The sequence below is a fragment of the Tachysurus fulvidraco genome, chromosome 1 (assembly GCF_022655615.1).
Source record: "Tachysurus fulvidraco isolate hzauxx_2018 chromosome 1, HZAU_PFXX_2.0, whole genome shotgun sequence".
Classification (NCBI taxonomy): domain Eukaryota; kingdom Metazoa; phylum Chordata; class Actinopteri; order Siluriformes; family Bagridae; genus Tachysurus; species Tachysurus fulvidraco.
In genome coordinates, this window is record NC_062518.1 from 39,700,273 (window position 1) to 39,728,152 (window position 27,880).

At 39.3% G+C, this 27,880-nt stretch overlaps 3 protein-coding genes and 1 non-coding gene across 5 annotated transcripts; 3 read left to right on the forward strand and 1 right to left on the reverse strand.

The window, feature by feature from the left end:
• The first annotated feature begins 9 nt into the window (after positions 1–9).
• On the forward strand, positions 10–3,771 carry pfdn2 (prefoldin subunit 2). Its single transcript, XM_027178259.2, has 4 exons — positions 10–153; positions 1,915–2,003; positions 2,401–2,524; positions 3,155–3,771. The coding sequence occupies exons 1-4, from the start codon at positions 79–81 to the stop codon at positions 3,341–3,343; spliced, it is 477 nt and encodes a 158-aa protein (XP_027034060.1). The 5' UTR covers positions 10–78; the 3' UTR covers positions 3,344–3,771.
• A 1,683-nt stretch (positions 3,772–5,454) lies between these two features.
• On the reverse strand, positions 5,455–5,536 carry trnas-gcu. Its single transcript has one exon. It is a non-coding gene; the product is annotated as a tRNA-Ser (tRNA).
• A 319-nt stretch (positions 5,537–5,855) lies between these two features.
• On the forward strand, positions 5,856–10,706 carry b4gat1 (beta-1,4-glucuronyltransferase 1). Of its 2 annotated transcripts, XM_027178265.2 has the most exons (3): positions 5,856–5,996; positions 7,170–8,212; positions 8,955–10,706. In XM_027178265.2, the coding sequence occupies exons 1-3, from the start codon at positions 5,915–5,917 to the stop codon at positions 9,144–9,146; spliced, it is 1,317 nt and encodes a 438-aa protein (XP_027034066.2). In that variant the 5' UTR covers positions 5,856–5,914; the 3' UTR covers positions 9,147–10,706. The 2 variants fall into 2 exon arrangements, with proteins under 2 accessions (XP_027034066.2, XP_027034067.2); XM_027178266.2 differs by lacking the exon at positions 5,856–5,996 and having other exon boundaries at positions 6,876–8,212.
• Positions 10,707–23,025: 12,319 nt separating this feature from the next.
• On the forward strand, positions 23,026–26,723 carry six7 (SIX homeobox 7). The gene is made up of 3 exons (XM_027178171.2): positions 23,026–23,718; positions 25,824–25,987; positions 26,159–26,723. Exons 1-3 carry the CDS (start codon positions 23,311–23,313, stop codon positions 26,328–26,330), a joined length of 744 nt encoding a protein of 247 aa, XP_027033972.2. The 5' UTR covers positions 23,026–23,310; the 3' UTR covers positions 26,331–26,723.
• The last annotated feature ends 1,157 nt before the right edge of the window (positions 26,724–27,880 follow it).

Here is a 27,880-nt window from a genome sequence, read left to right on the forward strand (position 1 = left end):
TTTTAAACAGGCGTTCGGTCTGGACAGCTCTGTGAAGGCGATGTAGGGGTCCTGACGTCTACAGCATTTCATTTCAACATGGCGGCGAACAGCGGTAGCGGCACGGGGAGTAAAAGCGGTGGAGGAAAGCAGTCTGGTCCTTCTGCCGAGCAAGTATGTTTCAGTCGGGCTCCGTGTATAACACACCGGATTATTTAATCTTCGTTTACGATTAGAAGATGTGTGTAAGGCTTTTATCTCAGGTTATTGCCGTCCACAATAAGCTAGCTTGCTATCACCTAGGGGCGTGTGTGTGTGTGTGTGTGTGTGTGTGTGTGTGTGTGTGTGTGTGTGTGTGTGTGTGTGTGTGTGTGTGTGTGTCTGTCTGTCTGTCTGTCTGTCTGTCTCTCTGTGTGTGTGTGTGTGTCTGCGCGCGCGCGCGTGTGTGTCTGCGCGCGCGCGCGTGTGTGTGTGTCTGTGTGTGTTTGTGACAGTCAGTCAATAAATGGTTTCACAGCAAACAGCTCCTTTTTTGGTTTATAGTGCACTACATAGGGAGTGTAAACTGTTCCCTTTATATATAGTGCACTAGGGAAGGGGACACTGGGATTAATTTACACTGGAGAGAGATACTGTTCCTGAATCTGGTCCTTAGACTGTAAGGTGTGACAATGTAGAGGTTTATAGCATTACAGTATATCGTAAGAAGAGTCCATGTTTAGTGTACGAGCTTAAATGCAAAGAAACTACAGTGTGAATCAGGAATGCCCTGGGAGGGCAGATCCTGGCTGCTATTTCTGCCACAAGTGTGGTCTGATTCATGACCTCTGGGTGGTGACCAATCAGGACATTTTACATTTCCAGCATTTCGCAGACACCCTTATATCCAGAGTGACTTACACTATCTCATTTTTATACAACTAAGCAATTGAGGGTTAAGTGGCAGCTTGTTGGACCTGGGGTTTGAACTCACAACCTTTCGATTGGTAGCCCAACACCTTAAACATTAGGCTGGTTCATTAGGAGTTCTAAAAATAAAAAAACACATTTACAGAAATTCAAATGTAGATTTATATTTAGATTCCCAATGAACAATCCAGAGGAGACAATGGCAAAAAAACACCAACTCCCTGAGATCAGAAATATTGAAAGGCATCACACTCAAAAGATCAGACAGCCTGAGTGTCACCAGATAGCAGGATTATAAATCATTACTCTCCCACAATAGTGTATATAAAACATCAGACTGTGTTGTTTATTATGAGCATCATAGTCTTCATGATTATTCCCACAGACAGTGATTAACACTTCAAGCTGCCACTTGCTGTACTGTGAATTCCACAGAAGTAATAATACCGTTTATCCTTGTCATACAACTAGCAGCTCACCTTTGAACAGCCCTTTAGGTAGACATCTACAGTAGCCAGTTAATATCATCCACCGATCCATATCTAATCTCACACTGGACATGATACACAATCAGATTGAGGGCACATTAAATGTTGTCAGTCAATAGTGCAGGTTTTTCCTCAGGACCCTACAATGTAAGCTCTGTTGTGGTTTTTACTTGTATTTAAATTCCATGTGATTATTTTTTTTTCTTTGATCTCCTCCTGAGTGAAAATGACAGATGCAGATAGATGAGTGACAGCTGTGTAGTTGTTTGAACTCCTGGTTATCATCTGACATCCTGGAAGCCACACCCATATCTGATATTGGGAATATTTTACCTGGCTCTTAAGTTTTCTCAGGGACATTAGACAAGGCGTGTGTAAAACTTTTATCAGTACTGTATGATCCATTGTTACAGTCTAGAGTCTTAATACAGATACTAAGTATTAGATTGGTGCATCTTTAGATTTATTGGTAAAGTGTCAGTTACCTTTTGTTAGTCTTGTAGGTATTAGAGGTGTGTGTGTGTGTGTGTGTGCGTAGGTCGTGGCAACGTTCCAGAGGATGCGGCAGGAGCAGCGCAGCATGGCCTCAAAAGCTGCTGAACTGGAGATGGAGAGCAATGAACACAGGTTTTCTTTTTACCTTTTCACTTCACCTGCTGTTTTTATCATCAAGCGTATAATGCGATCAAACACTTTCACTTTTCCATTGCACTAGACAACAGGGGTGAAACTACCTCAGATAAAATCTGTTGGGCTTGAAATCCTGGTTTTATCTGACTACGACTGAATATATTCAAAGGAGGTCATGAAATGATTCAAGTGTGATTGCAGAATCTGATTTTAATTAAATTCTTTATTCAAATAATTTTGCTCTAAACGTTTGAACACACCAGATCGAACATTTATTTTAGATATTTTTAAATAGTTATGTTTGACATTTTTTTATTGTAATTTGTTTTATTTAATTTCTACATAGTTTGAACAATCTAGAAATTTTCTCATTCTGATATTTCTCTTTCGTTAGCCTCGTCATCGACACGCTGAAGGAAGTCGACCCATCTCGGAAGTGCTATCGTTTAGTCGGGGGTGTTTTGGTGGAGAGGACTGTAAAGGAAGTGCTGCCTGCGCTGGAGAACAATAAAGAACAGGTGGATGACACACTGAGAGCCAGATGCTGTCTGTAGTAGCTGATTTATGTGTTCTGCCTATGAGAATTATTAGTGGATAGGTACTGTCTTAAGAGTCTAAATGCAGTGTCTACATAAACCATGACTACAGTGATACAGGTCAGTGAATGTTTTTGTAAACTGGATGTAAACAGGGCCACGGTGGATAAGTTTAGTAAACATCTGGCTGTAAACAGGGCCACGGTGGGTGAGTTTTGTAAACATCTGGATGTAAACAGGGCCACGGTGGATGAGTTAAGCAAATATCTGGATGTAAACAGGGCCACGGTGGGTGAGTTTAGTAAATATCTGGATGTAAACAGGGCCACAGTGGGTGAGTTTAGTAAACATCTGGATTTAAACAGGGCCACGGTGGGTGAGTTTAGTAAACATCTGGATTTAAACAGGGCCACAGTGGGTGAGTTTAGTAAACATCTGGATGTAAACAGGGCACAGTGGGTGAGTTTAGTAAATATCTGGATGTAAACAGGGCCACGGTGGGTGAGTTTAGTAAACATGGCATCCAGTTGTTTATACTCGACCAGGTGTACACAGGGTCATTCACAGTACAGTTTTTAAACTGACCTTTTCCCTTCCCTTCCTTTCTGACAGATATCAAAGTTAGTCATGTCACTCAACACACAGATGCAGACGAAAGGGCGGGAGCTGACTGAGTATCGGGAACGTTACAACATCCGCCTGGTGGGCGAAGACGACAAACAGGGCAAAGGAAATGCGGCTCAGGGCAAAGAAAGCGAAGAAGGAGGATCTAAAAGCGGAGCTGGAGTTCTTGTTTCTTAGTCAGTTTAGCTTTTCACATAAACCTATAATTTAATTGTGTAAGGTTTGAGAGCCTGAATATTGTGAAGATGACAAATTTACAAGTGAATTTTGTATATTCATAATATTGAGACGGTCTCTAAACTTTTCCTCTGAACAATGAACAGCACAGCTGATGGAGAATATTCTTACAGTTATACAGCAGAGACAGTAACTTTACATTTATGGGTTTATTTGTGAGTGTAGCCGTGACCATTAATCCCTAATCTCTCCTCGCCCCAGGATTTTGAACCTTAACATAGAGTGCTTCAATTAACAAAAAAGTTTCCTCACCACTTTTTGCTTTGAAATCGGAACACAGCTCTTCCTGTCAACTTTGAATATATATATTTTTTTTTATGTTTGTCTTGTTTGTTTTGGTTAATGAATTAAAATGCAAACTTGAATAACTTTCTCTGGCCGTGTATATTTTTATTTTCCACAAGTTTGTCGAGGCAAGCGGGTTTTTATTGCCGTTCCTTGTGTACGTTGGAATAAAGTGGTGTTTTTCCAGGAGCATGGTGCAACACACCATAAGTGCAAAGACACAACAGTACCAGAGGTGTGCAGAACACAGACTGTAAATTATTTTGTAAGAGTAGCAACAATATTGGTGGCAAAAATAGTCTCAGATAGAGTGTCGATCAATAATGTAGATTTATGTTTAATGTAGTACTCTTTCAGTGTTTTTTTTTTTGTGTGGGAATCTGAGTTCAGACTCTTGATGTAAATTAAGGAAAACATCAGTATCCAGTATGACATGTAGTGCCACGTCTCTAATACACTACTGCGTCATGTTAATACGCATTAGATCCTTTTAGACTTTTCTCAAAGTTTGCCTTGGATGTGCTGAGAGGAATTTCTGTTCTGTTTAAAAGAGTAGACTAACAAGTTACAATCTCGGAATTATTTTGCCAACAATTTACTCTTATGCCATTCAAGTAATGTTTATTCATGAATATCAGAATCAGAATGAGATTTATTGCCAGGTATGTTTTCACATGTGAGGAATTTGTTTTAGTGACAGAAGCTTCACAGTGTAACAGAATGACATATACAATATAGACACATTGTATGTATAAATGTGAAATGTGCAATTGAAATATACAAATATAGGCAATTTGTATGTACAAATGTGAAAATGTGCAATTGAAGTATACAATATATACAATTTGTATAACAGTGCAAGTGTGAAATGGCAATTGAAATATACATAGTACAAATGTGCAAGTGTTAAATATCGGGGTCCTCCTTAATCAATAGTAATAACCTATTTTTCACACACACACACACACACACACACACACACACACACACACACACACACACACACACACACATATATATATTATTCCAGGACACAAACTAAGCATACAGTTAAGTGCTAATGGCTCAGTGGCTTTCTGAGGCCCTGGCAATCATCATCAATATTTCAATTAAAAGTATTGAATCAATAAACTAGTACTGCTCTAATACCAACTGATGATATGTTGGCACCCTACAAGGGTCAGGGAGGATCTGGAGTTTATCCTGGGAATGTGATATGGCAATACAAACACATGATACACTTGTTCATCGTAGGGCTTTGTGGGGACAAATTCACATTTGGGAAAAATTTAACAATGCCAATTTGCCTAGCAGAATTTGTTATTTGGTGGGAGGAAACCAAAAAACCCAGAGGAAGCAGAAGAACATTTTGCACAGAGCTCTTTGAACTGTATTTTGCAACAAAACATCAGTTTATTAAATTGGTGATTGTGTCGAATCCATACCTGACCCAGTATTTCCCAGGTCAGTACGCAACTTATAGGCATGATTATTCCAGTAAAAACACTTTAGACTGAGATTTGGCTGAATAAGCTAATTAGCGCAATACACAGAACATCTCAGATATAAAAATAATTGGAGGTGGGCTTCGAGGCTCAGTGGTTAGCATGCATGTTCTCCCCATGTTTTGAGGGCTTCCTTCATGTACTCCAGTTTCCTCCCTCTGTCCAAAGATGTGTGATAGGCCTATTGGCATTTCTAAATTGTCCATGATATATGAATGTGTATTATGTGCCCTGTGATAGACTTCCAAAAATTAAAAACTTCGACGAGGATGGGATTCGAACCCACGCGTGCAGAGCACAATGGATTAGCAGTCCATCGCCTTAACCACTCGGCCACCTCGTCTGTACACCTATATATGGTATACATTTCTTTTTTAAACGTTTGGTAATATACAATACTATAGTATATATTATGAATATATATACTGTGAATATGTATACTAGTCTATTTAATTCCCTTTTAAAAGATAAGTCTGAAAAGTGTAAGATATCACGCTATTTTCATATATCTGTGATCATTTGTGATTTGAGACGCAGCCATGGCTTGTCTTGTTTTTTAAACCTAACAATACTATCTAATATTTTAGAACATATTTAACGTCCTATGATTTCATTCACTGGCTCGACGACCATTTGGTGGCTTTAAAAATCAGCGTTTTCTATAAATAATAAGCATGACGTCATAACCCTGCGACATGGCACGAAGGACGGCGCTGTAACCATGGAAGACGAAGCTCGTAATGTTTACCGAAAAACCAAACGTGCTCGTTATTTACATCCGACAGGCTTATATTACTCCATTGGTAATGTTTGTGTGATGTTAGGAAACTGGTGTAATTCAGTAAATGATGGATCTTTGTGTAAAACCAGGTGTTGAGGTGGGTTTAGGGTTGGTGTTGAGGTGGGTTTAGGGTTGGTGTTTAGGTGGGTTTAGGGTTGGTGTTGAGGTGGGTTTAGGGTTGGTGTTGAGGTGGGTTTAGGGGGGTGATGAGGTGGGTTTAGGGTTGTTGTTGAGGTGGGTTTAGGGAGGTGTTGAGGTGGGTTTAGGGGGGTGTTGAGGTGGGTTTAGGGGGGTGATGAGGTGGGTTTAGGGAGGTGTTGAGGTGGGTTTAGGGTTGGTGTTGAGGTGGGTTTAGGGAGGTGTTGAGGTGGGTTTAGGGTTGGTGTTGAGGTGGGTTTAGGGAGGTGTTGAGGTGGGTTTAGGCTGGTGTTGAGGTGGGTTTAGGGAGGTGTTGAGGTGGGTTTAGGGAGGTGTTGAGGTGGGTTTAGGGTTGGTGTTGAGGTGGGTTTAGGGAGGTGTTGAGGTGGGTTTAGGCTGGTGTTGAGGTGGGTTTAGGGTTGGTGTTGAGGTGTGTTTAGGGTTGGTCTTGAGGTGGGTTTAGGGTTGGTCTTGAGGTGGGTTTAGGGAGGTGTTGAGGTGGGTTTAGGCTGGTGTTGAGGTGGGTTTAGGCTGGTGTTGAGGTGGGTTTAGGGTTGGTCTTGAGGTGGGTTTAGGCTGGTGTTGAGGTGGGTTTAGGGTTGGTGTTGAGGTGTGTTTAGGGTTGGTGTTGAGGTGGGTTTAGGGTTGGTGTTGAGGTGGGTTTAGGGTTGGTGTTGAGGTGGGTTTAGGCTGGTGTTGAGGTGGGTTTAGGGTTGGTGTTGAGGTGGGTTTAGGCTGGTGTTGAGGTGGGTTTAGGGTTGGTGTTGAGGTGTGTTTAGGGTTGGTGTTGAGGTGGGTTTAGGGTTGGTGTTGAGGTGGGTTTAGGGAGGTGTTGAGGTGGGTTTAGGGTTGGTGTTGAGGTGGGTTTAGGGAGCTCTGGATGGCTAATGGTTGACTGATTTAGTGCAGAAGTAAAGTAGGAGAGATACACACCCCGTTAGCACCAAAAAGAGTTTACTTCATGCATATTCTCTAGAAAACGACAAAGTTTTGGGAATGTATTTCTTCAAAAAATGCTCAGTGTTTAAAGTGGTGCTGAGTGCCCTGCTTATTGTAGCCCTGCTGCAGCTCATCTATCTGTCGTTCCTGTCGAAACTGCATGGCAAACAGCAGCGCTACAAGTATTCTGAGCTGTTCGGCTCCAAGAGGAACACGCAAAACAATGAGAAGAACTCTAAACGGGAACGCCTGAGATACTCCTTATCCAGTGGAGGCATCTTCGACAGCAGTGGTCAGTACCGTGTGTACAAAAACCTCATCAAGAGTGACTTCTCCACTAACCAGAAGCTGGGTGCAGATCCAAGATCCCATCACCTCGCTTTGGTGACACACACAACCATCAACAACCTTCATCATTTGGATTCTTTGCTTGAACGCTGGCAGAATCCGCTCTCTGTGGCTATTTTTGCTCATGGACAAGATGTCAAGTTTGCAACAGCCCTTGTCTACGCCCTCAGTCTCTTCTGTCCACGTGTCCAAGCCTTGGTGGATTTCCACCTGGTATGCCACTCGGAGGAGATGGCCAGCTTCCCGGAGCAAGACAGAGAGCACTTTGCTGGACTTGAGGAACAAGGATGTCCTGGTGTCTTTGCAAAGCTTGAATCCCACCGGGACAAATACAAGAACTATGCTATGGGAAGAAACATCTCCTACCCCAACAACCTTCTCCGCAATGTGGCCCGGACAGGCACAGAGGCTGCCTACATCCTTGTCCTCGACATTGACATGGTACCCAGCGCAGACCTGCATCATCAGTTTGTGATGATGCTGATGAAACGTGAGCGGGCCCCGGATGAAGTTCTGGTCTTGCCTGCTTTTGAAATAAGGCACACACGCAAGATGCCTGCTACAAAATCGGAGCTTGCACAGCTGTACCTGGTTGGTGAGGTGAGGCCCTTCTATGAGGAACTGTGCCCACGATGCCAGGCACCCACTAACTACTCCCGTTGGATTAACCTTGTTAGCAAGAGCTCCGGGCCTCTGGAGGTGGCATATACGCAGAACTGGGTGGACCCTTGGGAACCCTTTTACATCGGGCCCAAATCAGTGCCACTATATGATGAGAACTTCAGACAGTACGGCTTCAACCGTATCAGTCAGGTGAGTCCTATAATCATTTAGCAATACAGAAGTAGATTGTGCATTATAAAACATATGGTGAATAACATTATGCCAGATGTTTGAGCACCAGATTTATACCACACCATTTCTTCTGGAAATAAAGATTCTATTTCTTTACACTGTAATGAACATTGTACCTTATGACTGGAGAAAAGACATTATTTATAATTGCACTATTTACACTCTCTGGTGTCACCCAAATAAGGCTCAGGTTCCCTTCTGAATCTGGTTCCTCTCAAGGTTTCTTTCTCATACCATCTAAAGGAGTTTTCCTTGCCATAGTTGCCTCAGGCTTGCTCATTAGGGATAAATAGGGAGAAACGCAAATACATGTACATAAATATTTTATGCTCTGTAAAGCTGTAAAATGCTATACAAATCGGCTCCATTGCATAAACCGCTTTACAGTCTACTTGAAGTAATACTTAAGATTTTTTTTTAGTAAATTCTCAAACTACTACGTCTGCAACATGACTGACTACATCAAACAGAAAATAAGACATTTGTTCTGTAGTAAGAAAACCCAGTTTAAACTCCCACACTATGTTTAAGGACTAAATTATCTAATACCAGAGGAACAATAGTGTATATATGTGATATTTCTGTACAATCAGACAAAGACCGAGGTACTTCTGTGCAACTAATGTTAGTAACAGAACTCTCTCTCTCTCTCTCTCTCTCTCTCTCTCTCACCTTCTCTGTTGTTCCTGTTCTCGCGCAGGCATGTGAGCTTCATGTAGCAGGGTTCAGATTCTCTGTGGTGAGTAACGCCTTTGTGGTGCATCAGGGCTTTAAGATTCAGGGCGACTTTCACAGCCGCAAGGACGAGGAGAACCGCAGAAACCGCCTGCTCTTCCGAAGCTTCAAGGAAGGTCTGAAAAACAAATACCCCAACTCCCCTCGCCACTGCTGAGGCCTGGATCTCCAGAGAAACACCCAGGCCTCATTAGTGAAGCTTTATGCTACAACTGAAAATGGGTTATGAATGCTACACCCTGGTGCTGAGTATTATATAAAATATCAACTAGAAAATGACTCTTTGTTACAGATTCTGATGTTGATGTCATGGCACACAATTCGGACTCGATCACTAACAGTAAACTAATAGTGTGAGACAATCCAGGTGTAAAAATCATGACATGTTTCTGGTTATTTAATGTATTGTTTTGTGGTTAACTTGCCACTACACTGAACGGAAGAACAGGGTCTCTATCGATGTAACAGTGGACTCCAATGAGACTCCAAGAAAATGAAATGATTTCATGTGATTTTACGATTTTTTCCATGCGAAAGCTCTCTGTCTGCGTAAATAAGCCTGGGCTATGAAGAGCAACATGAAAAGCTCCTTTAAAATGTGTTTTTACTGTGGAGAAAATGTTCACCTTTCTTAAGCTGGTACAGTTTAGCTTTGTTTTATTACCCACTTCAACTGGAATTGACGAATTTAAATCCATGAATGATCAGCGTCACCACTTTACAATGTGATTACTGATGATAAACAATAAACCGGGTTATAATCCATCTGTAGTTCAGGAAAGAGGTGAAATCAGAACAAAGAGAAATACAGTAGAAGTGTTATAGAGTGTGAGGATTTACTGTACTGAACCTGCACAGTACTGAGACGGTCAATCGGCTTCTCTTTACATTCATCCCAAAGCTAAACCAGTGTCTTGGGACTATTGCTGTAAGTAAACTAACACTGACCAACTAAATGCTGTTAGTAAGTGTGTGCTTTATACAAAATGGCTGTGTGAAGATTGTAAAACATCTAGAGTTCTTTACAGACGAGAGACTGAGAGAAAATGACTCCACTTCTGATTATTGTGTGTTGTTGGTGTGATTCGTTGTAACATAAGTAACGTTAATGGTATGTAAGATATTAAAACCCAGTATTTTATCATTAAGTCTCAGAAAACAAAGATTTAAAAGTAGTTAAATTAATTAATATCGAAATACGAGCTATTACTTCTGAGTAAGAAGAAAAGTGATGATTGTTGCAATTATTTCCCTTTAGACTTTTCCTAGCAGTTTTATTGCTATTCTTTTTTTATGAACTTGTGTTTGAGAACATGTACTTCAGACTAAAACATGTGATTGTACGTTTTTGCTTAACTTATATATTTTTATTATTATTTCTGTCGAACTCACATCACCACTGTATATCAGTGTTATCCACTACGACTGGACCCAGACCTTGACGGCAGATGCACGACACCACTGTATTAACAGCGGGGAGAAATGTATAGTAGCTGATGTGTGGTGATTTCTCTCCCGGAGTGTTTGTCACTGTGCTTTTGTTTCCATTTGTAGCACTACTGAAAGTATTTTTAAATGATTTCCTTTATGTTCTTTGATGCGGTAAATTATATATGACACTACTGTGTTTGTCAGTATTTGAGTAATGCTTGAATTATACTTAACTACAGGATGTTTTATTATACACTACGGAATGAATAAATGTGTGCGATTATCAGTTCATGTGCATCTGTGCAATATTACCATAATATAACTATAATCTGAATTGGTAGGCAGTAAGAGGACCAACAGGGGCAGTGGCGTGACATGGACTAGACGAGAAGATACTCTGGATATTCTAGGATCTTTGTTTAGCTTGGAGTCCGTACATTCCTGTAAATTTCCCATGCTTGTCATTTATTAATATCAGTCAAGTCATCTATCTATCTATCTATCTATCTATCTATCTATCTATCTATCTATCTATCTATCTATCTATCTATCTATCTATCTATCTATCTATCTATCTATCTATCTATCTATCTATCTATCTATCTATCTATCTATCTATCTATCTATCTATCTATCTATCTATCTGCTTGTTGTCAAATGAGTATCAAAAAAGACGACCCATGTATTTAATCACTCGAAGTGCACACTAGTGGCATCTGGTGGTGAAAATGAGGAATTTGCAGAAATTAGAGATTTTTTTTTTTACTACATTTACAGCAGCATTTGGCAGATGCCCTTATCCAGAGCGGCGTACATAAGTGATTAAATCTCTAACATTGAATACATTAATGCTGGCTCACTAGGTTACATACTTAAGATACCATGAGTTTAAAACAATTGTTCAAAGTTACAGTGAAAAAGTGTCAAAGGTTGTGTATGTGGGTTTTTTTTTAAATGTAAAAGATAAGGAAAGAAGTGCTAGTTGTTTCCTGAATAAGTAGGTCTTCAAACGCCGCTTGAAAATAGCCAAACTAAACTAAAATGTTTGCAAAAAGAATATAGAAAACTGGTAAGTCTACACTTCTACAATTTCTTCATAGGTAGCCTATTTAGTAACACAGATAACATTAACATTAAACTAAGGTCTAGTTTCATCTATCGATCTATCTGATGTATAAAATATATAAACTTCTACTCCACCTGAGTTCTCTGGTTACCTGAATACAGTTGTATTAATACAATATTAGCCATACAATCCCATGACCCACTGGTCTAATAATGAGAGGCTGGGTTTACAGTCTTAACCTGACTGTATGACCTCTTGACTCACGTGTACTGTTGCTCTTAAACAAATAGCACCAGACACCAGTGACACAGATCCCATTATCGGCTCCTGCTGGCTGAGGAATCTGACTGACAGCTAGATGATGTGCCAGTGGAATGCTGACAGATACAGGACACCATGTGTTAACAACTGCATTATCTTTAATTACTTGAAATACAGTTGAAGGTGTTACATGAACAGTAAGTAACTACCAATGCAGAGAGAACTACCGATGAATGAAATGCTGTTCTTCAATAAAATTGTTGTGACCTGTTGTGATCTCAGTATGAAGGAAAATTGGAAAATAATCCTCAGTCTAGCAACAGTAACTTCACTTTGTGTCTGGCCTACTGTTGATAATGTTCCTATCAGGGCATGTGCCATTGTTACCTTGGTTTTTGTTAAAGAGGGCTATTCTTGATCTTCTAACAAAAAAGAGACAATATTCCCAAATCCTTTAAAATTTCCTCAACTCTTAGAGAGGGAGTTTTCTGTCCTCCCATAAACGCAGTATTACAATGCTGCTTGTGTCCGTCAACGCGGTACAGTGTTGTTGTGGTATAAGTGTGTCAGAAGCAGCAGTGGTGTGAGATTTTTTAATAGTTCGTTGTCACTTTTGGGTTAAGAAACAATCCATAAACCAAAAATATCCAACCAGCAGTAATCCAGGCTAGCAGACAAAGATTAAAGATAGTCTATGGAGGTAGGCTTGTTTAATAGAGTGACTAGCAACGCAGCAAACTCCTGTGTGCGTGTCCCTGTTGTGCTGAGAATGATCCTTTGCCCCTAAGGCAATACATATTAATGAACATTGTCTGCTGTCGTTAATAGGGCAGTGAGTGTGGACATTATGTAGCTGTACCTAATAAACTGATCATTTCAAATATCAACCCAATAAATGTCATTGATCATATATCTACTAATAGATGATCAAATATCCAGAACGTGTCACAATATTACAGAATGTAATTATGGCTCAGCTTAGAAGATCGTACAAAATCAGATTGGAGGAGACCTGAGAATCATTTGAAGGCATATGATCGTACTGATAAATGACTGAACAGGTTGGACTGTGCTATGCCATGATGGCTAGACGTGTATGTCTCATGTTTCATTTCATTAGAGATCTGTGGGTCCTGCACAGTAAAGACACAAGACCTCTTGTTCTTTTTAGAAATCTGAAATTCCCATTCATCCTTGTCATAGTCTATCTTGACTTTGCTTTCTTTCTCTCTTCAGCCCCTCCCTTCTCTGAGTATATGACCAGGAGGCATGTTGTGGAGGGATTGATGAAGAGAATTAGGGATGTTGTTGTGAATAACGATCCTTATTAAGCAGGTTTGGTGAGGCAAAGTGGGGTTTATCCTGGCAGCTTTGGGGACCAAGGCTTACTCGGGTCATAGAGCTTTATGACACAAGCAATTAGCAACAGCCTGTCCTTAGAGGATACAGGAGGCAGCCAGCCTTCAGATTAGCAGACCTGAGCTGCAGGGGAGGGGAGCCTTGCCCATGGATGGCGATCTCGGCCAGCTGTGACCTTTTAATCTGGTCTTGGGTCAGATTTATGGCTCAGTAAACTGATCAGTGTTGTTAGGAGGTGGCCCATAATAAAGCACTTTCAAGCAGTTAGATGTAAAGTACTTGTAAACAACAAAGCATGTTCGGTTTATCCACTTCCTTAAATGCTGTGTTATTCTCCAGTAGGGTGAAATGTTCTCAAATAAGAGAGATAAAAAGTAAATCCAGATTTACTATTAAGTGTTTCTGAGAAGCTAATAGCTGAGCTAATTTAAGTTCCAGTGATCCAAAATGACTAAATACCAAGAACCACAAGTGAGATTTTGCCCACTGCCCCAACTGGAGGGTTAATTTATACATATATACAGTATCACTCAGAAGTGAGTACACCCCTCACATTTTTGTAAATATTTTATTATATCTTTTCATATGTAAACCGCTGGCCACAAAAGTGAGTAAACCCCTAAGTGAAAATGTCCAGATTGTGCCCAAAGTGTCAATATTTTGTGTGGCCACCATTATTTTCCAGCACTGCCTTAACCCTCTTGGGCATGGAGTTCACCAGAGCATCACAGGTTGCCACTGGAGTCCTTTTCCACTCCTCCATGACGACATCACGGAGCCGCATCAAGGACCTTGCACTCCTCCACCTTGATACACCACAGATGTTCAATAGGGTTTAGGGTGTGGAGACATGCTTGGCCAGTCCATCACATTTACCCTCAGCTTCTTTAGTAAGGCAGTGGTCATCTTGGAGGTGTGTTTGGGGTCGTTATCATGTTGGAATACTGCCCTGCGGCTCCCTCTCCAAAGGGAGGGGATCAAGCTCTGCTTCAGTATGTCACAGTACATGTTGGCATTCATGGTGAATGAACTGTAGCTCTCCCGTTTCGGCAGCACTCATGCAGCCCCAGACCATGACGCTTCCACCACCATGCTTGACTGTAGGCAAGACACACTTGTCTTTGTACTTATCACCTGGTTGCCACCACACACGATTGACACCATCTGAACCAAATAAGGTTATCTTTGTCTTCAGCAAACTGTTTGTTGGCTTTCTTGTGCATCATCTGTAGAAGAGGCTGCTTCTGGGACGACAGCCATGCAGACCAATTTGATTCAGTATGCAGCATATGGTCTGAGCACTGACAGTCTGACCCCCCACCCCTTCAACCTCTGCAGCAATGCTGGCAGCTTTCATACGTCTATTTCCCAAACACAACCTCTGGATATGAAGCTGGCCATGTTCACTTAACTTCTTTGGTCAAACTTGGATCTTTTTGTCCTGTTAAACCACTGTATGGTATTAGCCACCGTACTGCAGCCCAGTTTCAGGGTTTTGGAATCTTCTTATAGTAGAGAAACAATTCTTTTATACAGATCCTCAGAGTTCTTTGCCATGATGTGTAATGTTGAACTTTCCAGTATGAGGGAGTGAGAGCGATAACACCAAATTTAACACACCTGCTCCCCATTCACACCTGAGACCTTGTAACACTAGATGTAGTCACATGACACCGGGGAGAGAAAATGGCTAATTGGGCCCAATTTGGACATTTTCACTTAGGGGTGTACTCACTTTTGTGTCCAGCGATTTAGACTTTAATGGCTGTGTGTTTAGTTATTTTTGAGGGGACAGCAAATAAACACTGCTATACAAGCTGTACACTTTCTACTTTACATTACACTACTGTACAAGTGTCATTTCTTCAGTGTTGTCAAATGAAAAGATATAAATTATATACTTAATATATATAAATAAGATAAAATATTTACAAAAATGTGAGGGTTGTACTCACTTCTGTGTGCTACTATATATATATATATATATATATATATATATATATATATATATATATATATATATATATATATATATATATATATATATGAGATGCTGCAATACAAATATATATACAAGCAATACATCACATAACACTTCTTTTAGAATTCTTTAGTGAAGCTTTAAATAAAGATACTGCCTATTGCCTACTGTAATGTCACAGAGAACAATTTTTTCTTTCTGTTTCTCTAGCGTTATTTGGGTAGTTAAGGATTCTTAGCTTTCGAAAGAGGTCAATCTTGAAACCCGCTCAGAGACAATAAATAAGGGTTCTAATTAGAACCTTTAAGCATTGCCTAAAGGGAAACCAATGAACTATTGTGTTGTCCTGGATTTAACAATGTCCATTACTTTACATATAAACAAAACTAAATCAGCTTGCATCTCAGCTGTGATGGGGACAGAATGCTCAGAACATCATGATTTCTTATGAATTTGTGAACTCCTGTACCCCGTTATTGACCTTTTCCTACGCCTTCCTACTAATCCCTTTCATTTCACCAAGATAGGGCTTAGTAGCCACAGATGTTATCAGACCTGCTGTGTGTCCTCTAAAGCTGCAGCAGAGACACCTGTATCAATGGGCCAGTAAGACACGTGGCCTTGGACAACCTGCTAAGGTGCTGCCTTTACAGACAGCTCTAATGAGCAATGACACTTTAAATACTATAAAACTGTATTAGTCACTTTAACCCTGGCTCCATGTCCAAAGATTTCCCATAAGTCCAAGCCTTGTTATTTCTTGTTAACATTTCGGCATGTTTACTATAGCAAGGGAGCAATGTTACATAATAATACTTATATACACACTCATAAGCCACTGTAACATGAACATCTGTATAGCTGCTCATGCATGCAATTAACTCACCAGCCATTCATGTGGCAACACTGCAAAGAAATCTCTGAGATACAGGAAAGCGTTCACATAAATCATCAGAAAAATGTGATGTCAGTGACATATTGGTATCAGATGGACTGATTTGGGTAAAATGGGGAAACTGACTATCTCCTAACATTTTTGACACACAGTGGTTAGGTGTAAAACACAAAAACAAACAAATAAAAAAAATTCAGTGAGCAGTGGTTCTGTGGGTGGAAATGCCTTATTGATGAGAAAGCTCAGAGGAGAAGAGCCAGACTGATTTAACCTGGCAGGAAGTTGTCGATGGTAACTCCAATAACACTTATAACCGTGGGGAACAGAAAAGCATCTCAGACCATGACGTGGGATGTGGTAGCACAGTGGTTAATGTGTTGGGCTACTGATCGGAAGGTCATGGGTTTCAACCTCAGGTCCACCAAGCTGCCACTGCTGGGCGCCTGAGCAAGGCCCTTAACCCTCAGTTGCTCAGTTGTAAGTCACCATAAATGCCATAAATGTAAATGTAAGTGGATGTGATACTAAAGCAAAGATGGTGACCCAGGGAAGTGTGGGATCAGAGTTTAAGGTGTCAGACTAATGCTCTGAAGGTTGTGAGATGGAGTCCCAGCACCACCAAGCTTCCACCTCTAGGCCCTTTAACCCTCAACCCTTTAAATGAGATTAATCTAAGTCACTCTGGATAAAAGCATCTGCCAAATGCTTAAAAAATGTAAACGTTCTGCTCCTTTCATATTTCAACAAGTATCTGAGACAAAGTGCAAAACCTTTCCTTTTTCTTCCATCATCAGTGTATTGCATTTTTTGTACTTTTTGTATTGTCTTGTAACTTAATGTCTGCACTGTTTTTTGTCCTGCACTGTCTTTTGTCCTGCACTGTCTTGCTTGTCTTGTCCTGCACTGTTTGCACCAGGTTGCACAGTTGCACTTTATGTGGCTAAGACTACTTACATGTCCTTAGCCCTGTCTTTGTTTTATGTAGCACCTTGATCCTGGAGAAACGTTGTCTCATTTCACTGTGTACTGCAACAGCTATATATGGTTGAAATGACAATAAAAAGCTTCTTGACTTGACTTGACTTGATCAGCTGCTATCAGCTGTGTTAAGTATGAAAAGTACTTCACTCAAGTGTTATCCTTATTCTGCTCACTTCAGCATTGGGCATTTTAGTATTTTCCTGCTCTAACACATCACCCATAAAGCTACATTATCTTTTAAACCTTGGGGGGAAAATTCTAATACAAATCCTGGTTCAGTCTGAAAATTAAAATCAGTGTACTGGAGACTATTGTTCTGTGCTTGGTTGGGAACCTACTGGAAGGATTACACTGAAAGGGCATGTAAACAGGTAGTGATTATGTACTGAAGATATAATAAGAAACTTAATCGTTTTCATTACACAAATAAAGTGTAACCTAATCCGATTAGTGCTATTAATCAACCAAGGATGTGGTATTTGTTTCACGAATCACCAGGTGATGTTTTTCCTTAAGTACACTGTGCAACATCTTTCCATAAACCAGTTATTTGAGGTGCTTTCACCAATTTTTGTGCAACATGTGTAATATCTAATAATCAATAATTCTGATTGGTCAGAAGGCATTTTCTGTAACAGCAGCTCAGAAAGTAATTTCAGCTGCAATGCAAATTTACAACAGCTCTATATAAATGCGCTAATTCTAATACATTTTCGATTCTATAGTAAAAATTCACAGAGCAGAAATCATGCTTTGCTAGTCCCGAGATACCAAAAACAGCCGATCCATTAGCAAAACCGCTCCTGAGTTACTAAAGAATTTTTAAATTGCCATTTAAATAATAAACTCAATTAAGACCAAAAATCACTGCTGCTTGTGCCACTCCATTTTCCTCACATTCATTAATACATCTAATATATTATTAGCTCATATATTATTATATAATATGTTATATATCTGTATTGTGTCAAAAGGTACATTTTCCACAGTCTTGCATATTTTTCAATACAGCATTTTTTCAATGCAAAACTTTTTGAAACCAACTGTCCTTTTATATACAATATACATCAAGGTCCTGTGTGTCTCAATGCTAAACTAATTACACACTATAAGTCATTAAATATACCACACAAATATCCTGTGTCGTGCTAATTCCTGACTACTCTCCTCCTCATCCTCATCCTCCTCCTCCTCCTCTAGTGTCCTTCTCCCAATATTTGTTTCTGCTCAGTTTACTTGTTTACTGTCCCGTCTGTGCAGCCCCCTTCACAGCGGCTCAAGCAGTTTATCTTTTCTTTTCTGCACTGAAACAATAGGAGGGGAAGTGAAACAGTGCTTTAGCAGGTAAATGCCATTGAGTGGAGCTCTGCTGGGGAGGACTGGGGGTATTACAGGCCAAGAGAAGTCCCTCATTCAGGTGCAAACGAGTTTGTGATTACCTATTTGCAGAGTATTACAGCGTGATTGGGTGTTAACATCTTGACGGTGTGTTTGTCAGTGTAAGAGTTTGTAATTGTGTGACTCTCTTGACTCGGGAATAGGAGAAGCCTGGGTGATAAGGAGATAACACTAATTAGTTCTCCTCCCAGTGGCTTGTTAATTGTGGATATCTCAGGCTTGGGTAAAACTACTTCACCCCCACCAGACTTGATTTGCCTGCTGGCAATATTAGCAGCTCATTTTAAAGCATAAAGACCTGAATTTAAGCCTGTTTTATTTAATTATGCCATGTGGGGTTCCATAGAGATTATCTAAAACAGGGTGAGGGGATAGGAACATTTAAAATCTCACTAAATCTTTCAGTTTAGACAATGCAGCATTAGAGATTTACACAAAAGCACTCGGTGCAACATGCAGCAATATAACAGTAACAGTCTGTAACCTGTCATTTTTAAACTGAATAAACACAAATTACATAGACCATAAACAACAAAACTAACTAACCAGTTTTTTTGTAAACTATTTAGTAATATTATTAATTCAAAATTAAAGAAGATTAAGATGTGGTATTATAACATTTACAAAAGAGTAACTTTTTATATAACTATTTTATATATATATTTGCAAATATATTATAAAATATATTATAGTTATGATTTCTGGGAAATCTCTCTATATATATTATATTTAAATGTATATAATATAATATAATACAATACATTTAAAAGCAAAGCTTTGTCTGAATTAATTACATTATAGTGTATTATATTTTATATGTACATATATTTTGTCTGTCTGTTTGTATATAAACGTTAAATCAGAGCAGCTGAACAAAACCCAACCATGAAAGTGATTTCACTCCAGAACACTAGAATTCTCAGCAAAAGTACGTATCCAAAAATCAATAAGTGGTGACTTTTCCACATGCTGCACATAAAATGCGCTTGATTACATCTTATAATGATATCGTTTTTGTGGCTTAAGAGCTGTTAAGCAGATTTAGACTGAAGCGCTCAGAGTGTGTGTATAAGGATAAGTGACGGGGGGGGGGGGAGAGAGAGAGAGAGAGAGAGAGAGAGAGAGAGAGAGAGAGCATGTACGTTGGCATGTACGTTGTTTCTGTATCTCAATGCATTTGATCATTATTGACATATTTATTTGCAAAAGAGTATAATAATAAACATATAATAATATACACTTATATAATAGTAATAATATAAAAATATAAACAAATAAGATCATAAAAAATATATTGATTTGTCCAGAGGACTGTCTAAAAGAAAACATTTCCACTTTTCTGAATGGATGCATATTCATCACTACACAAACTAAGATGTGTGTGTCCGGTGTTAATGAGGTTTATAATCACATGTGCAGGTTTCTGTGGCCATTAAACCATCTCCAGGCTAAAATCTCTTAACACCAGTCTAACCCATGCTAACTCTTTGTATGACTGTGTCCTTTATTTCCATATGGACTCTGGTCTGGTAGCATTGGATTTACTGAACAAGTAGATTAGATTTTTTAGATTAGATTCAACTGTATTGTCATTACACATGTACAAGTACAAGGCAACGGAATGCAGTTTAGGTCTAAACAGAGTGCAATAGTAGCAAGTGCAGGATATACAGTTTATATAGATTTAAATAAGTTAAGTAAGTGGTAATATGGAATGATTTACATTTGTGTGCGTACTATGAACGATATACAGATCTACAGAAGGATATGTGCTATAACAAAATATATGGCTATTACTATAAACAGTAATTTACAGATATGTAAATTCTATGAATATAATATACAAATGAATATACTGTATATGTGCTATGAACATAATATACAGATGTCTATTACTATAAACTAAAATGTACAGAGGGTATGTGCTATAAACAAAATATATTGTTATTACGATAAACCGTAATATACAGGAGGATATGTACTATGGTCATAATATAATATATTACTGTTATTATAAACAGAAATTAGGTGTGTATATACAATGGTAAGGCAATGGTGAGCAGCAATGCAAAAAGGAGAGCAAGTGTGCAAATGAGCATGATTGTCCATTAGTGCAATAACGAATTGTGGGGTGTGATTGAGCAAATGTACAAATGATCAGAAGTTTTAGTTTAGACTATATATTTAGACCATATAGTTTAGACTGTATATTAGAGCTTAATACATTACAGGACCAGTTCTAACAACTTCAGTTACAAATTTCATGTGTGCATAACCAGAAAACAGACCTGACTAAAATCAGCATCCGTCTACAGTGTACAGAGTGTATACTTGTTTGTTTAACTGTGTACCTGAATGTACGGATATTTGGGTTAAAGATTAGTTTAGGTACTAAACAAATTAGTTTATTGGTGTCTATATTGTTAGAACACATGAATTCACAAAATATTTAATTATTTTTTTAAACTTTTAATTAAGATCATCATACTTACTGTGATGTTAGTTTTAAGTCCTTAGCTCTGTGTTCTACGTATCTCTGTTCTTGTTCTCTATAGCACCATGGTCCTGGAGAAACGTTGTCTGATTTCACTATGTACTGCGTCAGCTGTATGTGGTTGAAATCACAACAAATGCTTCTTTACTTGACAAAGCTTCAAATTCTGTGCATGTTTTTTCCAACACTCAGCTATTTTTACAAATATTATTATTTAAAATGTATTTTGAAAAGAATAAAAATATTTTTTTCTAATTCAACAAAAATAAGCCTTGTTGGCACATTACAGCTCCAGCATCTCCAGTTCTCCTGAGCTCGGGTTACTGAATTTTCTCCAGGTTCTTCTCCTCATCTCAAGTAAATATGCCTCTATTTGACTCATATTCATATGCCTGGATTTGTTCCTCTCAATTGCCACTAGGTGTGAAGGTGTGCATGGATGGTGCCCTGAATTGGACTGGCATCTCACCCAGGATGTATTCCTGCAGTGTTTCTCTGATAGGCTTTGGAACTACTATATCTCTGAATAAAGGGGGCATTGATGCTGAATAAATGAATGAACAAACAAATTTAATGGATGGATGGAAGGATGGATGAAGATGTGTACCAACACTAACCCAATTATCACTACAAATGTGTCTGTCAAGCTGCCACTGTTGGATCCTTAACACTCCACTGATCACTCTTCTTTTTACAAAGTGGCAGTGAATCAAAGTGTCAATCAAACTACAAACCAGAATAGAAACAAACTTATTTATTTATCTATTTTTTCTTACCACATTATTTTCATTTTCATATGTCATCTACTTTTGTTTTGGTAGCAAAGCTGTTAAGTTTGCAACTTCATATTTTCATCAATTCTATATATCCTAATCTTTAGAATTATAACATACACACAGTTCAGTGCAGTCTGTTATTTGGCACACTGTATTATGTTTGTTTACATGAAAGTGCGGACACAATTTCCACTCTGATTCTGAATCACTATCTTGTTGCCAGTAGATCTTAATAAAAGCAAACAGAGCAGATCCCACACACTGCATCCCGAACCAAACACAAATAGACTAAGCCATATGCTAAAATATAAGACTACAGGTGATCAGACACAACAGGTGGTGTATAAACAGTCACTTTGACATACTATTCAGTGTGTTAGTGTGCGCTTTGGGACGCAGCCATGTTGTCCCCACAGTGAGTGCACAGACGGGTTTTATCCTGTTTCAGGGTGGCTAAGGATATGGTGTACCTTAAAGTGTTCATGGTAATCTGAGCAGTATTAAACAGGCAGGTGAAGGAGGAATCTGGACCACTTTAAACAACACGTATCTCAAAGCAGCAGCTCCTGATTTAAACAATGCAGTTAAAAAGCAAAGTACAATTAAAGGCGACCGATGGTTGGACTAGTACGCAAAGGATTACGTGTATACAGAATATACATCGTAACAAATCAATGATCTATTCAGGATTGTTTCTCTAAATTGCAAAAAAAAAAAAAAAAAAAAAACAAGCAAAAAAAACAAAAAACAAATTTAACTAAAAAAAAATCTATTTCTTTCATAATGGAATAAATATCCTGTGTTGTCTCTGTGTTACCTTTGCATAATACTGGGATTTTCCTCACTTCGGTAAAAAACATCGTTTACAACTCATCTTAAATAAATTGAAAGTAAATATAAATTCTGAACCATACTTTACATGTGGAGGAAGGCCCAGTGTCTGTCCTCCTGTCAGTGACTTTGCATTTGTCTAACAGGTTCAAGACTTTACACAAGCTGTTAAGCTAACAAACAATTCGCACACAGATTCAATACAAATTGCCCCATTCTCTGTTTCACAGCCAACAACAAACCATCACACTGAACACCGCAAGAGCCTTACGGAACCTCTGTACTTTCTGAAGGGCCACAGAAATGAACTGCTTCTTATCTGAAAGTTAGACAAAAATGTTTGGAACAGTGTGGAATACAATTTGGGACTTTAATTTGAATTTATTAATTTATAGAATTTTTTTAGGGATTCTAGATGACTAAGACTCTGAAATAAGCATGTTATTAACACTATTAAATTATTCAAATGTTCTGTATTCCACGGTTTAATGAGCAAGTTGATCAGTCGGTCACCTCAGTGTTCACTGCCCCCTGCTAAGTGGCTAATGACCGAGGCGTTTAATCCTCTCTCTCAAAACAACTCCACATGCTAATAGCGTCCTGACTATAAATGCGCGTGACTTCTGCTCTTTCTCCTTCACCACAAGCTGACACACAGCCTTCCATCTGCTCACCTACATAATAGAGAGCTTTTTTTTTATGTAGTTAACGGAATACGGTTAAAACACTGTATTCTTTTTTTGTTGTTGTTGCATGAACTCGTGCGCTTTTGGACAAGATGCGCAAAAGTCCACTTCATTGAATTATTTTGGTGCTGGAAAGAAGCCCGACATACCAAGAAGACAAGTATGTTTCCTTTGCCGATGTTTACCGCGGATCAGGTGGCTCGTGTTTGTGAGAACTTGGAGGAAACCGGTGACATGGAGCGACTGGGCCGCTTTCTGTGGTCACTCCCGGCGGCCGCCCCTGGTTCAGCAGGCGAGGCGCTGCACCGGCACGAGTCGGTTATGCGCGCGCGGGCACTGGTCGCCTTCCACGGCGGTGATTTCGAGGCGCTTTACCGCATCCTGCAGAGCCACCGGTTCACACGGGAGTCCCACGCTAAACTGCAGGACCTGTGGCTTCACGCGCATTACCGGGAGGCGGAGCGCATGCGCGGCAGGCCACTGGGCCCCGTGGAGAAGTATCGCATACGCAAGAAGTTTCCTCTCCCACGTACAATCTGGGACGGAGAGCAGAAAACACACTGTTTCAAGGTAAACACTACAGAAGTGTTTGTAGTCACGCAATAAAAACCCAGCCTACAGACATTTAGACCAAGATACATGATGTATTTAAACACGTGATTTACTTTAAGATGGATTTGAAGTCCACCCTTTTGTGTAGGAGAAGGTAGAATTGTAAAGACCCATTTCTTTGTTTGTGATGGAAACCAGGAGACATCCACGTCCTTTTCCCAGCTAGAGACCTGCTAAGAGTTTTATACAATGAATGATTATATTACACATTTGGAGATGATACAATTAATCCAGGTAACTAAATCATCTGATGCATCAGCCTTTTATCATCTGATTCAATTTTAATGTGTTCAGGACTTTATGGCTGTGGCTGATGTTATTGTCATTGTTGATGTAGGACAGAGACTCAAAGCTACACTGTTTTTTTTTTTAAATAATGATAATGTAAATTGTCTCATGTCGCAAAACAAATGTTGAGTTTTACTTTGTTATTCCAGTGGAAACAATTTCCACCTTCTCTGTGATCTAATTCTGCTCCCTCTGTGTGTGTGTGTGTGTGTGTGTGTGTCGTTCTCTCTCTCTCTCTCTCTCTCTCTCTCTCTCTCTCTCTCTCTCTCTCTCTCTCTCTCTCTCTCTCTCTCTGTGTGTGTGTGTGTGTGTGTGTGTGTGTGTGTGTCGTTCTCTCTCTCTCTCTCTCTCTCTCTCTCTGTGTGTGTGTGTGTGTGTGTGTGTGTGTCGTTCTCTCTCTCTCTCTCTCTCTCTCTCTGTATGTCGTTCTCTCTCTCTCTCTCTCTCTCTCTCTCTCTCTCTCTCTCTCTGAGTGTGTGTGTCTCTCTCTCTCTTGCCACTGCTACACATACTTTATATAGTAGTTTAAATTACTACAGCTGTAAGTTTTTCTAATAGACACCCTTGCACAGTATATATAGTTATATCAGTTCTGACAGTAAGTAGAATAAAGATAAAGACTTACTTTAGCTCTGTTGCCTGGCTTTAACTTGTCATGACTTGTGATATGTGCGTTCATGCTCATTCTGCTTGAGAGGATGCTAACTTATACAAGCAAATGTACAAAACCTTAAAGGAAATTGTCCCAAATACATCAGGTGACATACATGTAAATGTTTTCTATTACAACATTTTGTGTTGTAGCATTTCAGAGGTTTTTAATCATCCTCGGGTTTCTGCAGATGTAAACAAACTTTTCCCCTAGAAAAGGTTGCATATTCCCCTGGGATCACTGATATTTTCTTCAGCATCAATAACGTTTCACTCCATCAAATGATCGCTCTGTTGAGCTCATAACCATTTCTAAAATGGTACATTCTTAGTCAAAGCAATGTGAATGCCTGTGCTTATTATTCAACAATCGTATTATGCAGAAATGTTAAAAAAGTCAGTGGAAATCCCTGTTAAGCCTCTTGTGCCAAGGACCTCCTGTGGCATTTAAGCTCTTCTGCCCGTGATGATTTTGTCCCTTTAAAATGAGAGTCGTTTCTCTCCACTGGCTTTAGACAATGATAATCCATGTAGGACGAATGCTCAGTGAAATTAACTCGACTGCTGCATTGTAGACACTAAGAGTCTGAGTATGTCCTCTAAACTCTAGCTGGAACAAATGAAGATTTAATGCCTAGTAGATTAGCTTGTAGATTTTAATCAGTAAGTGCAATTTCCCTGTTAATAATGACCAACAAAATGATTACTGCAGTGAGATGAAGGTGAAAGTCACACAAATATGTACAGAAATTGAGATTTTAAGCACATTTCAGGATTAGACCAACCCTTTACCCCACAACAGATACCCCATAACAGTTAATTGCTGTGAGTGGATTTTCTTAAATGTAAGATTAAAGCGCTCTTTCAGAAAGTCTCCCCCTTGTGGTAATCAGTGTTACTGCATGACAGTCACTGTTTCGTCAACTAATTTATCATATCAAGAAACCTAATCACAGTAATAATTTTTATACAAAATAAAAATTCAATGGAGGGAAAAAGAAAATTGAAGTAGACTTTACATTAGTTATTTTAAACAGTTTTAAACAAGATACTGAGACTTTAATTCATTACTCTTTAATTGTGTACTTGCCATATTTAGCCTGCAATCTCCCTGTGCTTATCAGGAAAGGACAAGGAGTTTGCTTAGAGAATGGTACCTACAAGACCCTTATCCGAACCCATCTCGGAAGCGGCACCTGGCCCAGGCTACAGGTCTCACACCTACACAAGTTGGAAACTGGTTCAAGAACAGACGCCAGAGAGACAGAGCAGCATCAGCCAAAAACAGGTATGGATCTTAAACACAACCCAAAGCTCAAGCAGGGTATTTTGATCGTAAATGTCCTACTATGTCTTGATCACAGCTTTGATGGGTTACACATAAGGATTGTAACTAAACATTTTAAAAAAGAAAAAATAAATTCATGACATTTAACTAAGCACTTGTTTTTCTTTCAAGACTACAGCAAGATCCTGCTCTTCTCCCCTCTGGCAGATCTCCTGGATGTCCTTCCACAGATCACAACAGAAGCCCAGAGAACAGCGACTGCAGCTTGGGTTCAGGACCTCGGGACACCAGAGCCTCTACACCTGACATATCAGTCAGCAGTGACAGTGAGTTTGAGCCCTGAGCCTTGGTTTGGACCCATAACTAAAACCAATAAACACACAGACTCCTCTCAGATACTTGCAGAGACCGAGGTGTGGTCACTGAGACTCAATCACTCTGTCTGGAAGATATGGAGTATGAACTGGATACAGTTCATATACATACAGAGAAAATCTGAAGAGCATGTGGACTGGATATGAGACTGTAAAAGGGCTTCGGATGTATATACATGCACTTAAAAGTACACTTAAAGTTTGATTGGTGTTGCCAAAAAAAAACCAACTGGCACAGAGTGAACTGAAAACGTACAGCTGGGATTAGCAGGAAAGTATCAGAAAACTGGTTCAGGCAATGCCAAAACTCTTATTTCTATACTGTATAATGAATAAAAATCTGTTATTTCAGATGGTGAAAATACTGCCTCTGTGGTGTGTATTATTTGTATTCTCCACTTATTATTTATCTTATAAAGTTTGCCAAAGAATTTCATTATCCAAAAAAAAAAAAAGAAAGGAAAAAATTGTCATGACTGTATTTTGACTGTGACATTATTGGCATGGCTTAAAAGGAAAGGGATTCATTCTGTATTTAGATTTAGTTGTGTTTGTTTTCCTTGCGGTCTAGAGCCATCTTGCATACATTTAATAAGTGAGTGTTATGCATACTTTTTGCTAGGTATTTGTGTCACCACAACATGTTTTTTTCCCTTGTAGTAACCAGTGCAGCACAAGAAGCACCAGACTGTACCGTACAAGTTATATATGGTTGAAATGACTTCTTGATTTGACAGGAAGACTACAATCCTTACTGAAAAGGGGAAAAAAAACAATTGGCCTGACTATCTACAAGCTGCTAAAACAGCTGGTCAAGCATGTCAACCATCATTAGTTTCCATCATCTATATTGTGTATCGCTAATAATAAATAGCTGCATCTGACACTACACCCTACTGTTTACTGTGCCGTGGACTGTCTGCTCACGGCCTTTGTAAACGTTTACGCCCTCTCCCTTGTTATGGCACAACTGCTAATCTATTTTGACATAATTTTTAATGCAGTACTATGTAATTAGTAGTGTAGGCGATGTGATTAGACACTGTGGGCCATTTCAAAACCTAGACAGTGAGACGGGTTAAAAAAAAAAGCAAAACTGTCAAATTAACCATGACTCACCTGGAAGCTGCTTCACTTCTCCATCAGCACATTCTACAGAGACTGCTGCTTTAGTCAACCACAGAACTCTCTTATCCACCCTCAGGAGTCTTGGCATTCGCATTAGAATAGTTTGCTTCCTATTTGAAAGGTCGCTCATATCAAGTAACATGGAAGGGATCGTGTCCAGTACTTTGTCCTTTCCTTTTCTCCCTCTCTACTGACACTCTTGGCCAAGTCTACCAATGTCTAGGTCTTCGTCCTCTGCAAATGATCCAAAATGCAACTTTTTTAAACCTGTTTTGACACACGATCCCAAAGCCTCTAGTAATCTTCAAAGGATGGGTGAAGACCTACTTCTTCCTGAAACACTTAAACTAGCTGTCTTATGTATTTTTGTTACAAGTGCTTCATTTCCTGT

What these genes read in the sequence shown, in the direction of transcription:
- b4gat1 (XM_027178265.2), top strand. Translation starts at nt 5,915, where the DNA reads ATGGAAGACGAAGCTCGTAATGTTTACCGAAAAACCAAACGTGCTCGT. An exon ending in AGGCTTATATTACTCCATTG is followed by an intron (nt 5,997 to 7,169) that starts GTAATGTTTGTG and finishes TGCTTATTGTAG; the next exon opens with CCCTGCTGCAGCTCATCTAT. An exon ending in GCTTCAACCGTATCAGTCAG is followed by an intron (nt 8,213 to 8,954) that starts GTGAGTCCTATA and finishes GTTCTCGCGCAG; the next exon opens with GCATGTGAGCTTCATGTAGC.
- six7 (XM_027178171.2), top strand. Translation starts at nt 23,311, where the DNA reads ATGTTTCCTTTGCCGATGTTTACCGCGGATCAGGTGGCTCGTGTTTGT. An exon ending in AGAAAACACACTGTTTCAAG is followed by an intron (nt 23,719 to 25,823) that starts GTAAACACTACA and finishes TGTGCTTATCAG; the next exon opens with GAAAGGACAAGGAGTTTGCT. An exon ending in GCAGCATCAGCCAAAAACAG is followed by an intron (nt 25,988 to 26,158) that starts GTATGGATCTTA and finishes TTTTCTTTCAAG; the next exon opens with ACTACAGCAAGATCCTGCTC.
- pfdn2 (XM_027178259.2), top strand. Translation starts at nt 79, where the DNA reads ATGGCGGCGAACAGCGGTAGCGGCACGGGGAGTAAAAGCGGTGGAGGA. An exon ending in CTGGTCCTTCTGCCGAGCAA is followed by an intron (nt 154 to 1,914) that starts GTATGTTTCAGT and finishes GTGTGTGCGTAG; the next exon opens with GTCGTGGCAACGTTCCAGAG. An exon ending in ATGGAGAGCAATGAACACAG is followed by an intron (nt 2,004 to 2,400) that starts GTTTTCTTTTTA and finishes CTCTTTCGTTAG; the next exon opens with CCTCGTCATCGACACGCTGA.